Genomic DNA, 15404 nt, shown 5'->3' on the forward strand with positions numbered 1-15404 from the left:
TGCTAAATCATATTCCAGCGACATAACTTCGCGGATGTTGATGCTAAATGGATGATGTGCGATATATATAGGACTTTTGTTATTTTATATAAAACAACTAGCGACTCAAATGTAGGGAAGATTCGGAACACTCTGCGTTAGCCAGAAGATGTTTGAAATACACATAGTTGATTGCAACTATTGACGTACTATTTGGTAGAGAAAAATAGTAAGCAACTCATATTTATTTAGTATTGCGTATAGGTGTTCCCTCGTTGAGTGTGTATGTTGTGTTGTTGTGAGTATGTTATTCGTCGTTATTCGTCGTTATTCGTCTGGATTTTCCGTTCTGAGGCGTTTTGAAAGTAAGTTTGTGTTATTGTTTGTTCCTATTTCTCTATAACCCACAAACTTATTTCAGAGATGTTTCATGCATATAAGCAATATGGCGAAATGATTTAACATATCTGGTAATGATGCTAAAGACCACAAATTATTGATCGTTATTTCTTCGCTTTCGTAAACCATATTTATATTTCATATATCTGTCAACATTTCCCATTTATTTGAATTGATAAGAACTTCTGTTACTGCGGACCTTTCATACTTTTAAATAGTATTATAGCTATTTCTGGTCTTTACGTAAAATTCGTAAAATTGTTACGACACTTTACAAAATAATATCTATAGTTAAGAATTTTAACTACAGGAGAAGATTATTTGTAGTCCCAGTGAATCTCATCATACAATATAATATGATCAGATGTTTTATGTAAATTTATGTGTTTGCGGCTGCGTTAACTATGTTCATAGTTTTATGATTTGTAACATTTCTCCAGCTTTATTGGAATATCGCACTGTCAGCTTGTCAGCATTTTACAACATGATCTAAATGTTTTTCCTCTCTGTCATATCACAACGCTTTAATCAACTAAATTGCGTATTACGCCCACCAACAGTAAATCAATGTGATGTTATAATATTATCCAATTAATGAAATGGTATGTGCCTGCGTTTTCCTTTTTTTCTTTGGAAATGTTCTTCTGAACTGCGGACTGGTTTCGAATGATGTCCTAAATTTCATCTTCGAAGGTTCCCGAAGACCCAGTTTAGCTTCCGTGCACAGTACGACCTCGTCTGTTCGAAGCTACAGCATGCGTCGGTTTGAGCAGGAAATACAACAGAAAGAGCTTCGACAAGAAATGAAGAAACATTTAGCGCGACTTCAAGAGCAACAACAGCTGCAGAAAATTAAGCCAAACATCATTATCGGCGATGTGATATCGTGCCCTATGAATAGACCGATCCTCACCACTCCAAGCCCTATGACCCCTAACTCCGTAGATGACATATTACCATCAGTGGATGAAACACAAGAGGTAAGTAGATTCAAATAAAATTAGGGATTATGATTAGCCATGCTAAATACAGCGAAATGATTGCTTTCATATTCACAGTTTTCCCCAAACCTTAGTCAGCGTTCGGTTAGCGATAGCACTGGAGGGTGTTTTGAAGGACCGTGTAGTTCCACCGAGTTACTGAAATAGTAGCCTGCGTGTTGTAACTACCAAAATAGTAATGATTATAGAAAAATGTTATATAGGAAACCTTTTATGGAATTTTTTAAGAGTTAAAAACATTGAAGGACTTCTAAGCAACTACAGAATACCGTGCGTATGCTAAGCTCCAATATGTGAGGTGCTGAACCTACAGCAAGATTCCAATGTGTGCAGTCATAGTAATTGAATATGCTAGTGGGAATCTTCAACAACTACGAGAATAAAAACAGGAAATCGAAAATGTTCAAATTACATCACTGTCTCTTCACAGGGACGGTAAATTGAATCTTATTTTATTTTGAATCGAAACGATACGATAAATTTGAAGAAAAAAAAACATTAAGACCAGGCTGTATGTGACTATCGTTCTTCTAATAAATCGATGGTTTTTCTTTCAACATAACAAAAGTTTATACCATACCTACCACATAATTTTAAATATTTTACAGCGATACGATTGAATGTAAGTGTATGGCTGTGAGCATTTTTTTTTTTCGAATGTATGTAATAACAGTCGTGTTTCACCTATCGTGTGATGTCAACTATTTTCTCTTACTAAAATTATTGCCCTATCAAGTTATTCCCTATTAGTTGCAATTAAGGTACTAGGATCAAACAAATATAAAAAGGTTTGTTTTTTTTATTTGATTTGTTTCTATTTCCTTAAAAAAACATATGTCTAATCTCTAAAGACCAACGTGTGTACAACGATTGCGATTCAAATTATACAGCTACTAGTATGAATTTTCTTCACTATAAAATTTTTTATTTCAAGGAGCAAATGTATGAAATATGTGCAAATTAATGGATTTAAGTTCTATAAGAGTAAATGGCAAATTTGCCTCAAATCACGAACAAAGAAAAAAAACATGTAACTCTATACCATGTACTGTAGCAGGTTCATGTTCATGGCTTAAATGTTGTATTAAAATGTAGGTAAATAATTAACTTTAACAGTACGTGCTTAGCTATAAACGGCGATAAGTTGCGATGCCCAGCAACATGGGAAGTTCAATCTTATTCATGAACGCTGATTGCATGAGGTACGAATCATTCTAAATTCGGTTAAAAAAGAAGTAGAGACGATTATTTTGTTGCAGAAAAAATATAAACAATATCATGAATTTACTAACGTTTGCATTAAAAAAAAGAGACAACATTTGAATGGTGATAAGAAAAAAACTAAGACAGAGAAATGAGATCTGTAAACATCATTTAGAAAGTAATTTTATCAGCTTACTTGAAAAAAAAAACTCTATCAGTTGAACTCTTAAAGTGATGGCGAAAATAGTGAAGCTATTCCGTTCTGACATTTGCGCGTTTTTAAAACGGTAGTCCGCTACGCCGGAAATGGGCATCATATGGAACTTTGTAGATGCCGGGGACTTCTGTTTCGGCATCTACAGCATCTTGGCACTAATGGACAACAATTAGAGCATCGAGAGATGGCTCGTTTCCGTATGACCGACGCTCTGAGCGCCAAGAAGCTCCAAAGGATGCTGAAGAGGAAGACCGACAGAAAAATGGCTACACCGCTGCGTGCGATTGTCCGATAGGTCGGTACAACTAACCAAAAAATGCAGAAGTACCAGACAAACATAGACATATATGTTAGAAGGCAGAAATACCGTCCGCTGGTTTTGGAGCATCCGGTAGTGTCACAGCGGTAGCAGCTGAACAAGATCATCAACCCGATTCGTGGCGGTGGTGATGAATCGCGAGACCTATCTCATCCAGGATCACATCCATTGGAAAGCCACTTCTTATTTTACTTCCTGCACGAAAAAAGCGAGCTCCGGAGTGCAGTCCTCCCACACACCAACTTCCCCAAGAAGGTAATGCTGTGGCTGGCAATCAGTCGTCCGTCTTCAGCTCCGAACTAGCCGTGAAATGGGATTTTATAATAAAAAGTGCCTGTTGGAAGTTGCGCCATTCACCAAGGAACACTATAAGTACGAAAACCCGCAGATCTGGCCGGATCTGGTACCCGAAGCGATCTTTAGATGAGATGGAGTTGTTAATATCGCTACGGTAGCCATGTCGATGAACCCGCCCAACGTCCACCAGCTGCATCCCATCAAAAAATTCGGTACAAACCTAAATTGTAGCATCTATTGTAACATTTTAGTGGCGAAAACGGAGAAGGAATTAATCGGAAAAGCACAGAAATACCTGAAAAACAAGTGTGCAAACGTGTTTTCGACCTTCATGTCGAAAAATCAAGCTAACTACTGGAAGGGTGCTCGGAATAGCGCAGTCAGAATTTTTTGTGAAAAGTGATAAAATTACCTCACAAATGCAGTTTACAGATCTCAATTGTCTATCTTAGTTTTTTTTCTTATCACCATTCAAAGTTTGTCTCTTTTTTTTAATGCAAACGTTATTACAATATTCGACATAACTGAAAGTATTTTCCGCATAACATGTTTGCTGTTTTTCGTTCGTGGTAGAAGCGTTATTTCTATCATTTTTTTCTAAAATTCCTGCAGCGTAATGAGATAGAGAATAAGTTTATATTTTCAAATGGCATTATAATATGACGTATAGTAAAACTAGAACCAATCTAAGTCAGGGGAATTGCTGTTATGAACTTTCGACAGCAAATTCATTTCGATTCCAAGAGAAAAACGGCTTTCCAATTACATTTTCAATATGTTTATAAGTAGTTGGTTTTCATAATGAAATATAAATATTATATTTTAAAGTAATAATTGCGTCTTTTTTAAGTCAGATCTTCGCCAATGTGAATGTTTTCCAAATGCAGTAGATTTATAAATAAGCTCAAAAATTGCAATGAATAATAAGTATTTGTAAAAAAAAGTTGAAGGATTTACCTAAAATCGAAAAATATTCTTTGGTGCGTTGTTAAACAATATTGTCATTTGGAGCGACTATAGTCAATAGCAGAGCAGAAAAGGAAATAACAGAAAGATCTATGTTTGTTCATATTTGAGCAATGCGAGAAAAAAGTAGGAATGTATGTTGAACACATTGAATATTGTACTTATATTATCCTTATATGAAATATTGAGCATAGACTGATATACCTTTAGAAGAAGGAAAGAAAACAACAGAAAACGAGAAGTTGAATGAACGAATATGTTTTGAACAGAAGCATGCACAATTTACCACAAACACCGACTATTAAACTTCTGCTTCCGGAAAAATGAAAAGCTACTGTTCTTTCATCAAGCATTGAACAACATTAACAAAGTATTTATGGAAATAGTTCAACCACATCGATGTTGGCGTTGTGCCGTTCCTTTTGCGAAGAGCTTGTTGTTTAAGTCAGTTTGTCCGAAACCAGTACAAGGCTGACTTTAAATTTGTATTAAGCATTGGTTTAACACTTATAAATTACTAACACGCATGCTTTATCGTGGGCTTAATAGCAGCCCATTATTAACTCCTGATACAATTCCATAATAACAATAATTTCAATAACATAAATTCAAATGAAAACTTACTGTATCTGAAACAGCAATTTCAATTGAAATTTAAATTTCGTACTGCATCATAATATACTCAACAGCGATGTACGTACGAACGACAAACGTACAACCCCTAAGTTTCTTCAAATGATCGCGAGATTTCTAAAGAGACACACAGTCATATAACTCACGAAGATTGAATAAAAAGTCAAGTGTTTGCTTCAATCGTTTCATTTCCTTAATTTTATTGTCAAAAAAAGTATTTATGTGTAGTATATTAATCCACTTCCTCAATCGTCGGACCAGCACCAGAGGTCGGTGAAGGCCCGCTTGCTCCTGGCATACCGCCTGTCGGCATTTCGCCAGCACCTTGATACAATTTCTGAAGGATTGGATTACAGACGGCTTCCAGTTCTTTTTGTTTGTGCTCAAACTCATCCTTTTCCGCCGTCTGGTTTGCATCGAGCCACGAAATAGTCGCATTACATTTGTCCAGAATAAGTGTCTTGTTCGCTTCGGATATCTTTTCTTTGATACTTGTTTCTTCCATAGTTGACTTCATGTTGAAACAATATGATTCAAGAGAATTTTTGGCGGAAATCTTTTCGCGTTGCTTCTCATCCTCGTTGCGGAACTTTTCCGCCTCATTCACCATACGATCTATGTCCTCTTTACTTAGACGTCCCTTATCGTTAGTGATTGTGATACGATTTTCTTTGTTAGTCGATTTCTCAATAGCAGATACATTCATGATACCGTTGGCATCAATATCGAATGTGACTTCAATCTGTGGCACTCCGCGCGGAGCAGGTGGAATACCACTGAGTTCAAATTTTCCAAGAAGATTGTTGTCTTTCGTCATGGCCCGTTCTCCTTCAAAGACTTGAATCAGAACGCCAGGTTGATTGTCCGAGTAGGTAGTGAATGTTTGGGTTTGCTTCGTCGGTATCGTGGTATTTCGCTTGATCAGAACGGTCATTACTCCTCCAGCCGTTTCGATTCCTAATGACAGTGGCGTGACATCCAACAAAAGTAAATCCTGGACCGCCTCCGAAGTATCACCTTGCAAGATTGCCGCTTGTACTGTAGCACCGTATGCGACAGCTTCATCGGGGTTGATGGATTTATTCAATTCCTTCCCATTGAAGAAATCCTGCAGAAGTTTCTGTACCTTCGGAATCCGAGTTGAACCACCAACCAAAACTATGTCGTGTATATTACCTTTATCCATCTTGGCGTCCCGTAGGGCTTTAGCCACTGGTTCCATCGTGTCACGGAACAAATCTGAATTGAGTTCTTCAAAACGGGCTCTCGTCATCGAAGTGTAGAAATCAATCCCTTCGAAAAGCGAATCGATTTCAATGCTTGCCTGGGTTGATGCTGACAAAGTGCGCTTCGCACGTTCACAAGCCGTACGCAGACGACGCAATGCTCGTTTGTTGGTTGAGATGTCCTTCTTATTCTTACGTTTAAACTCTTCCACAAAATGTGAGACCATTCGGTTATCGAAATCTTCTCCTCCTAGATGTGTATCGCCTGCTGTGGACTTGACCTCAAAAATACCGTCCTCAATAGTGAGGATAGAAACGTCGAAGGTACCGCCGCCAAGATCAAAGATAAGAACATTGCGCTCACCCACGCCTGTTTTATCCAACCCGTACGCAATTGCGGCAGCTGTCGGTTCGTTGATGATACGTAGCACATTCAAGCCAGCTATTGCACCTGCATCCTTTGTTGCTTGACGCTGAGAATCATTAAAGTACGCAGGTACTGTTATAACAGCATTTGCAATATTTTTCCCAAGGTAAGCTTCAGCAGTTTCCTTCATCTTAATGAGCACCATCGATGAGACTTCCTCCGGGAAAAATGATTTTTTCTCGCCCTTATATTCCACTTGCAGTTTCGGTTTACCAGCGTCACTTATTACTTCGAACGGCCAGTGCTTCATATCACTCTGGACCGTTGGATCATCAAACTTACGACCGATCAACCGTTTCGCATCTATCGTTTGAACGTAAGGCACGTGAGGATCAATTGAATTTAAAATGATTATCGTTTAGTGAAACAATGACTTACCAAAAATGGTATTATTTGGATTCATTGCTACTTGATTTTTGGCTGCATCACCAATAAGCCGCTCGGTATCGGTAAAAGCCACATAAGATGGTGTTGTCCGATTGCCTTGATCATTCGCAATAATATCAACCTTTCCATGCTGGAACACTCCTACACACGAATACGTCGTCCCCAAATCAATGCCGACTGCGGGAACTTTTGCCATTTCTTACATGCAAACGAAAAATTTATAAATCTAAGTTACTAAAATCATATTAGCATGCGCTTTCGGCAACAACACATTTTCGTTTCGTTTTCAAGAAAATTTGCTGTATCGGAAATCACGAATTAACTTAAATACGTTCTTTTAATCGTTAATTAATTACCTATGGTTCGTTATGGCGTAGGTTTCTAACAAAGGTTTAACACCAGAAATTGTGCAAGTTCACTGAGTCCGATCTATCCAACGAGTGAGGCACTTCTTCTTCTGCGGACGGAAATTCAGCTTAAAATAACTTGATCGGTTATATCACAAGGCGACGGTTAGAGCGAACCAAAAATAACGCGAAAACGGGGACGAAATATCGGAGATGATTTGAATGGTATCTAGAACATTCTGCACAATTGTATCATAGGTTGAACGGAATGGAGTAATGAATACGCTCATTCTACATGTCAAGTCGTGGTATATCTTGTCTTTGAGAATGTTTTTCGTTAAGTGGCGTTCGCGAATATTGTAGAATGTTAATAAAGTTTGTAATTAAGATTACTAGTGTATGCATTTTTATAGGTCAAGAATGCCTGATATCGGATCGGATCACAATGTTTAACACACAGCAACGACAATCCCAGTAGGATAAACCGTAAAACAGCAAAAGTTCTGAAAATGCTATACTCGCAAAGCATCATGGTAACAATGGAATGGTTCAAATCCAATCAAATAGGCAATGTTAAGCACTAAGACTAATTTAAATAAGGAATTAGTCTAATTAAATTAGAATAATTTGAATAAGGAGTAGTGTTACTAGTAAATATAAAATAAAGCCGTTGCGCTTATCAAGGCATGTTTTGTCCAACCCGTTCATAACTGTAGTGTTTGTCGGTTGTTTTTATTCCTCCGTGCATTCTACTGTCAATGCTTCATGTTACTCAGCAGTTAATACTTTTATTAATTACATGATTACTCGACAATTGTCATGACATGTGTTGGACATTCCCTTTCTCTATAGTAACATAGTAAAAGTAAAACAAATAAGACTTCATTAAATTTATGTAACAAATACAATTACAAAAATGCATTTATTGTGGCGAATGATTTACTATAAACCTAGGATTTTGCTTCAATACATTCTTTTGATTCGACGAAAAATAAAACTATCTTATAAAAAGCTCAGGGAATTCGATAAAACCAAAAAATAAAACAAACAAACATTGACTAATGATATTATCCTCCGACTATATTAGACAGACGGACGGTTAACTGATATTGATGCACAAATTATTTTGGTTTATGGAGCCTATGCAAAATCGTGTAAAATAGGGCAAGCTCTTCAAAGAGCAACCATTGCTATCAGTAGCAATTGTTCCGCATTTACATAATATATTTAAATGTAATTACTAATTGACGATCTATGATTTGGTGAAGTAGGATTGATAAACCATGCCAAGGGAAGAAGCCGCAAACCAACTAAAGCAACTCCACCATGTTGCGAATCCGAAAATTCCGCGATATACGTCTTTGGTGAACACTGATTTTAGGCTTTGTAACGAAAGGTGGAAGCTCTGTGCTGTGGATAATATGTTGGATCCCAATTCCTCCTCACTCTGTGGTGTTACGGTGGCGAAATCATTTGTCTCAATAATTGTATTATCAGTTGTCATCGCAGCAAGCACCGACTTTTCGTATTCTAAATCCGCGGAACATTCATCCGCCATAGCAGATTGTTTAAGAATACCTGACCATGTGAAGTCACCTAGGGTCTTGTACATGAAAGCGAAGAATAAGCACATCAAGATTGGTGCCACGTACTGTAGTGTAACAACACAAAGGTAGTAAAAAATGGAAGATATCTTCTTCTGTAGTTCTATGTTCGTTATGCGGCCGGCTTCTTTCTTCTGCTCCTCAACACGCTCATGGGCAAGGTTGAGGTATGCTTGCAAGTAAACAGGCATCAGGATAAACCTGAGAAGTACCGTCACTACCACCGCTATCAGTCGGATTGTTTCAAATGCTTCCGTAGAGAGTCTGATTGGATGAAAGGAGAAAATGTAAGTTTTTTTTAGTGATTTTCCCAATTCGAAAACCGATAATAAAACGTATTATACTCACAGGGGTGCATTCATTCCAGAAAAAATGCGTACCGTGAGGTAGTCTCTACTGATAGGTTTTATCCACAAAATTACCAATAGAAAGGGCAAAGCGAAACTTACGTTCAACATCAGTTTAAGACAAACTCTATCTTGACAAAATCTGTAAAATAGCATAAAATTAGTAGCAATAGTTTGTTTATTGGTAAGCGATGATTTGTATAGTTACTTCAAAGAATCCCAGTGCATCCTGGCCATCCGTAACCCTGGAAAAGTGAATAGAGCACCTAGAATACCGCAGCTAACGGCAATGAAAAACTTGACCACAATTTTGGATGCTGGTCCACTGGAAATGATATTGAAAAGTATATCGTAAGAAAACTGTAGTGCATATTATCGCCACAGTGAACGGTATCCCTGCCATGCTTACGAGGAATTGAGGCCCTGATCCTCCAAGAAGCTGGATGCACTTTCGTTAAAGCTATGATACGCTTTGTCCAGGCCAACCTCAAGCGTGTGCTCCGGAACGATCAAAATCATCATAGCAATAACCAGGTATGCTAAGCCCGTTACGATACAAGTGGAACGCTCTCCGATTGATTCATCGCTTTGAAAATATTGTACTGTTAGAGAGGCAAGCAGTTTACTGGAAAAGGATTATTAAGGAATGTTACGAAAATATTAAACCATTTTTTTGAAGAAGTATGTAAAAAGGATACAATGCAAAAAACACAACAAGAAGGCACCATAACATGCTAAGGTTAATTTCCTCTTTTAAGGGAAAGAAGTAGTGGTACACCTGCAAGAAAAATACTTTTATACGCCGGGTTTAAAGCACATTAACGATAGTTTTATCTTTACCTCCGAAGTAGTGTACACTATGGCGGCATATAGACTAAAGTCCACCAACCACTGATACTCGGTGTAAAAGCGTAAATGCACGACATCGTAGGGACAAATCGGTGTCGTTTCAAGTTGAATGTCTAGGCTACGCGGAATGTGAAATGAAGATGCCTTTTCTCCGTTCAACTGGTGGTGATGGCCATTTCGTTTGTCTTTTTTGCCTTTACTCTTCTCGCGTGGCACTCCGGATAGCTTCTTCAGCTCGTCATCCGTTGGGTGCAGGAAACGTGTGAGCCCAGTGGAGCAAAGTATCCACCTGGCTAGTGAGAAGTGCGGACTTAGTTTTTGAATTACACTGACCATAATCAGGGTAATGACTAATTGCGCTCCGAGTAGGGCCTGAAAATCAGAGAAACAAGTTCTAGAGCAATGGTTTTCGCAGACCCCGGCGGAATACGGGCCGGTGTTTTCTGAGACGGCGTTAATAAAGCAGTTAGCACTAATTATAGACTGTTCAACTCTAAAAATAGGTCAACCGCCAAAAGCGCTTGAAGCTTGGGGAATCTTATTACCATCGCTATTATATCGAAGACTACGATGGATTACAATTGAAAACAATAGATGCTAAAAGCATCCCTTTCTGCAATCGTTCAGATTGAAGATTCTGAAGATTTCTGGAACATGCGCCTATTTTTAAACACTAATTCTTAGCGATTGCCGCGACTATGAAAACACTTCTCACGTAATAACCCAAGAAATCTCAGAACACGGAACAAGAAAATTCTGTTTTTCCTTTCTGACAGTTTGGTAGCAAGCGTCAAAACCGGCCTTTTAAGGTTATAATAACGGATTCAAAACTTTTAATTTCTTTCAAATGGCTACAACCCTGGAAACCTACGCTTCAGCACAAACCCTTCATAGGCACCGCCTTTATTTTTTTGTAAATTAATGCCGTTAGTGGATTGAACGGTCGTAAGAATAGTCAAGTTTATTCTTATACATGTTTATTGAATATTATAAATACAAAAAGGTCGAACGTCTTATAATTATAAGATTACAATACTATCATATGATTAGATTAGCGTAGTTTTCAGATTGAATGATTCCATAGGTTCTCCTACGCAAACAATAGTTAAATGGGCTAGCAAGACGCGCTACACAATACCACATCTGTTGAAAAAGAAATGCGACTTAACTCGGATCAGCCGAGCGACGTTGCAGAACATGTAACTGAGCCCCTAACGAAATGGAAGATTTTTTCAGTGCATCAACTGTTCCTGTTTATAAACGGCGTGATACGCGTTTCGAATCAGCGCGTAAGGAAAGCAAGATTCCAGGAGGTCCATTGTGAGGAACGGAGATTCCTGCACAATTTGATCAAGTAGCAGATAAATTGATTCCCGGTTTTTAATGGCCTCCTTGTCCGACTCCTGGCCAAGGCGCAGCAAGGAAGAGCTGGCGAGGGCAAGGAACTCCTTCATTCGATCCTCGATATCATTCTGTGCACAGATAGTGAACATGGCACCAAAAATGTTATTTATAGCGACAGCCATACAGTGTGTATTGTTCGTATGGGCATCCAATGAGGCGCGGTAAAAGGAATTTTCATTTTTGGCAAGCTTAGGGATGCTCACCGCAACAAAAACCATCAGAAGGCAAATGTTGAGATGATCGCTCTCGTCGGGCTCTGGTTTTTGAGCCTTTAGCGCGCTGGACAATGCTGGATCAACCCTACACTTGAGACCGGCGGCAGACGCCATCTCTGACACGGTTTTCAAAGGATCTCCTCCTGGAACGTGTTCCTGGAAGTCCCTCACCGATGACAATAAAAAGGGAACGCGCTGCTCCAACACATCTACGAGCGCTTCCTGGGCGAGCTGGCGGAAGCTCAATATTACGCCTATTATTGTCATGCGTTGCAGCAGATTGTCGACTTGTTGCAGCCGCTTGAATTGTTCCTTCATGATTTCGGGTTTGTCGAAGTTACTACGTAGTATCATAAGCACCTCTTTGTTCTGCACTACAAGACGTTTCAGTTCCTGAACCTGATTGGCGATGTGCCACATAAGGGATTCATTAAGCAGCCGAATCCCGTATGGACCAATCAATTCGGCCAGTGCCCGCAGTTCATTGAAGTCAGAAAATTCCTCAGGATTGAATGGAATGTATCCCTCCGGAGTTATCGAAACGAAGGCTTTCTGATTGAGTGAAAATACGATGTTTCCACCGCTTACTTTCCGCAACAGCGCGTCCGAATACCATGTGTTATAGAGCGCAGCTATTGTCTTCTCACCATGACTATCCTGGGGTTGCGTCTGCTGTAGTAGACAATTATTGAACACGCGGGTGATGTCGATGTGCACGTAGTTCTCTACCGTTTGCAAGACATTCATATAGGCACGCACAGAAGCCAATAATTCTGATGGTTTTGCAATCTCCGACGTATCCGCACTGTACATCACCATTCCTACGAGGGCTCGTGAAAAACGCGTCTCGAGATGCTGACAGAGATACTCACGTGGAGCAAACGCGTATTCCCAAACGTTCACTGTGGGACAGTAGTTGATGGCAAAGCACAGCTCAGTAAGGGCCATATGCAGCTTGTCCATTGTAGTTAGTAGCTCGCGCGTCTTGCGATAGCTTTCATCGCCAGGTCTCCTAATGTCGTCTAAATGCTTCTTGCTTTTGTCTTTTTTCTTGCGGCTAGCCGATGAGGAAAGAATTTTTGCACAATGTTTTGGCAACAAGGCATCTGCCATCATGCATTGCTCATCGCAGATCGTTGTGATGATATTCTTCGCTTCCTTTGCCATCTCATCCAGAAACATGTTCACAACCGATAGGGAGCGTTCGCGAATGTGATGTCGCTCTTCGGGGCACATCTCGTGCGTACAGTTTTGGAAGTGACTACAGATTAGTGGAAATGCAATGATATACCGATTTTGGGCTGGAAACTCGAGACACATGTGAAACTGGTCTTCGAACATTTTGTTATAGAAGCAAAAAATGGAAAGGTCTGAAGTTTCCACCAGCGACTCGTCCAGATAATCAACCATTTTCGTATGGAAAACCATTGAATCCAACAGTCGAGCCAGTTCAGTGAAATCTGTAATACGTACAGCTGACTTGGCGCTCATGAACGTCTGCAGGCGGAACCAGTCGAGACGGAATGCGCGAAAATCGAAGACCTCGTTGTCTTCGACCTGTTTAACCGAAAGGCTGGTGGCCGTTTTGTAAAGTGACGATAGTACGATACTTTCGTCCTCAGGGCACATTTGCAGCTGTTGCATTCGAAAGCTTAAATCAATCGCGTCGTATCCAGAGAGGTATTGAACATAGTAGCGCTGCATGACCTGACTGTACTTGCGCACAAGGGCACGTAGTTCTTCCATGTGAAACAGAAGCTCAGGCAGATGTCGATCAACGAGATCTTCCGTGGATTTGCCCTTACTCTTCACCACCGGTGGATTATCGTTGTGGCGTAACAACCAAAGTATCTCGTCTCGTGCGTAGCAAAGGCCGATGAATACGAGCAGAGCTTTAGGCCCCAGTAATCCCGGTTGATCCGTCATAATAAGGGCCAGCTCTTTTAGTGCGGTGCGCAGAAACTTACGACGCTCTCGATGTAACAGAGCTGCTTTTTGGATCGCCTGGTTGTAGCACTCTTTCACTTCGGATATCCGCTTTCCGTATCCCTTTAATCCTTCAAAATTGCTCTGGATATACTGGTGGATATAAATAACTTCATCCCGGAACAGGGCAATAACCCAGCTTGAGTCAAGGGCCGATACCCACATGTTGTTTATCAAACCCTGCTGCCCGAGTGCCTGATGGTTTAGCATTAGCCCAAAGATAACCCACCGGTCAAGCGTTTCGAGCGATATGTATTCACAGGACATAGTATCCGTTTTCGTAGCCTTCAGCAACATGGCAGGAGTTCCGATCAGACTAAGCACCTGCAACTCACGCCACTTTTCCGCACTAAGGTTTCGCATTGAGTAAATTTTCGTCAACGAGTTGATCGCGCTAGACAGCAACCGTTGGTGTGGAATGAATTCGTCGGCCAACTTTTTCACTGGCACGTCGTAATCGATGATCATCTGACCAAGGCGTGGGAAGGCTTGATCACTTTGATTGTTTTGCATTTCATACGCAGCATTGAACAAGCCAAGCACAGCTTTCCGGTCCTCCACGCGTGATAGCAGTATCATCAATGATACATAGGTCGTTACGAGATCGAGATAGTTTTTGGTAAGCTCAAAGTTGAGAGTTATGTCCAGATGTATCTGGAGCGCATCCATTGTGGTCAATATCTCGCACACATTGTCTTTAAAGTCTAGCAAATCGACGAAGGTATAATAGTACAGAGAGAGGGATTTGATTATTTCCGTTTTGATGCTAGCAATCGCTGTCAATCCTTTGATGTCGATGTTTGGGAAGCGTTTTACGATGAACTTGATGGATGATTCTAGGGACTTTTCTGATAAAAACCCCGGCTTGGACTTGGTATCACCGCAAGCCTTCTTGATGTTGTAGATTCGGGTCAATATACCAACACCACGGTCGTTCAGGATGATGAGTTTTTCAGCAATCTTTTGCTGATTAGGATTCAATTGCCGTGCCATCTTTTGGTCGTCGTCACGATCAGTTTTCCACTCCGTATGAACACACGAAACGTAGCTCGGGGACTTGCACAGTGAATCAGTTGACACACCCTACTGTTGTTGACGATGATTCCTGCAAGAGAAAACAAACCAATTCTAATAAAGGCAGCGCAACCGCATCATCATTCACATCCGCTAGTGGAAGCGGGCAATGATTTCATTCTCATAAATTCGACTGCCAAAGCCCAGTTTTCGTCGCTCGAATCCACACCCCACATTACTCACCACAAGTCTTTTCTCACTTGGTACACTTGCGTGACTCGTTCGACTTGAAAAACACTACTTTTCACTAATTTATCAGTTCTTCGCTTAATTCCCAGTTTAATTTAGTTTTTTGACTTCTTTCCCTTGATTTTTTTCTTCACGATTGACCGCGATTCGTGTATGTACACGAAGACGCCACGTCAGTGTATGTTAATGCCACGCCGGTGTGCGTGAGGTTCTTCCCGGTTGTTGGGACCGACAGTTAAGGCAGGGTTCAATTAGAAATGCGCTTGAGTTGTCGAGCAGAAACTACTTCCCAGAAAGTCGCAATTTTCTGGGAAGCAGTTTTTGCAGAAGGTGCT

The 15404-nt window shown here is 40.1% G+C and overlaps 4 protein-coding genes across 11 annotated transcripts in view; 1 reads left to right on the plus strand and 3 right to left on the minus strand.

Annotated features, from left to right (window-relative positions):
- Positions 1–1951, plus strand: part of LOC125955121 (uncharacterized) — an 8536-nt gene extending 6585 nt beyond the window's left edge. For 4 of the 8 annotated variants that reach the window (XM_049685993.1, XM_049685992.1, XM_049685991.1 and 1 more), the window contains exon 6: positions 1–1195. This exon is cut by the window's left edge and continues 1431 nt beyond it. Coding sequence is in view for 3 of the 8 variants with exons in the window: in XM_049685997.1 (XP_049541954.1) it covers positions 1072–1358; positions 1437–1526 (377 nt within the window). In the remaining 5 variants the exon portion in view is untranslated. Of the gene's footprint in view, positions 1359–1436 lie in introns of those variants that run through there. The other 4 variants (XM_049685997.1, XM_049685998.1, XR_007469082.1 and 1 more) reach the window with 3 other exon arrangements.
- Positions 1952–5203: 3252 nt separating this feature from the next.
- LOC125955118 (heat shock 70 kDa protein cognate 4-like) lies at positions 5204–7540 on the minus strand. The gene is made up of 3 exons (XM_049685974.1): positions 7411–7540; positions 7046–7252; positions 5204–6970 (listed from the first exon to the last, which is right to left on the minus strand). The coding sequence occupies exons 2-3, from the start codon at positions 7248–7250 to the stop codon at positions 5247–5249; spliced, it is 1929 nt and encodes a 642-aa protein (XP_049541931.1). The 5' UTR covers positions 7251–7252; positions 7411–7540; the 3' UTR covers positions 5204–5246.
- Positions 7541–8286: 746 nt separating this feature from the next.
- LOC125955120 (transmembrane protein 161B) lies at positions 8287–10971 on the minus strand. The gene is made up of 7 exons (XM_049685990.1): positions 10747–10971; positions 10193–10573; positions 10051–10130; positions 9762–9977; positions 9561–9677; positions 9354–9494; positions 8287–9269 (listed from the first exon to the last, which is right to left on the minus strand). The coding sequence occupies exons 1-7, from the start codon at positions 10747–10749 to the stop codon at positions 8654–8656; spliced, it is 1554 nt and encodes a 517-aa protein (XP_049541947.1). The 5' UTR covers positions 10750–10971; the 3' UTR covers positions 8287–8653.
- A 165-nt stretch (positions 10972–11136) lies between these two features.
- On the minus strand, positions 11137–15192 carry LOC125955117 (membrane-associated protein Hem). The gene is made up of 2 exons (XM_049685973.1): positions 15064–15192; positions 11137–14911 (listed from the first exon to the last, which is right to left on the minus strand). The coding sequence occupies exon 2, from the start codon at positions 14797–14799 to the stop codon at positions 11434–11436; it is 3366 nt and encodes a 1121-aa protein (XP_049541930.1). The 5' UTR covers positions 14800–14911; positions 15064–15192; the 3' UTR covers positions 11137–11433.
- Positions 15193–15404: the final 212 nt, after the last annotated feature.

The sequence above is a fragment of the Anopheles darlingi genome, chromosome 3, assembly GCF_943734745.1.
Source record: "Anopheles darlingi chromosome 3, idAnoDarlMG_H_01, whole genome shotgun sequence".
Lineage (NCBI taxonomy): Eukaryota > Metazoa > Arthropoda > Insecta > Diptera > Culicidae > Anopheles > Anopheles darlingi.

Bases quoted from the DNA above. Each gene is read 5' to 3' on its own strand.
- LOC125955118 (XM_049685974.1), bottom strand. From the start codon at position 7,250: ATGGCAAAAGTTCCCGCAGTCGGCATTGATTTGGGGACGACGTATTCG. The intron at 6,971-7,045 runs GTAAGTCATTGT...TTCAAACGATAG, and splicing joins TCCAAATAATACCATTTTTG to ATGCGAAACGGTTGATCGGT.
- LOC125955120 (XM_049685990.1), bottom strand. The intron at 10,131-10,192 runs GTAAAGATAAAA...TTTTTCTTGCAG, and splicing joins TAGTGTACACTACTTCGGAG to GTGTACCACTACTTCTTTCC. The intron at 9,978-10,050 runs GTATCCTTTTTA...ATCCTTTTCCAG, and splicing joins CTTGTTGTGTTTTTTGCATT to TAAACTGCTTGCCTCTCTAA.
- LOC125955117 (XM_049685973.1), bottom strand. From the start codon at position 14,799: ATGGCACGGCAATTGAATCCTAATCAGCAAAAGATTGCTGAAAAACTC.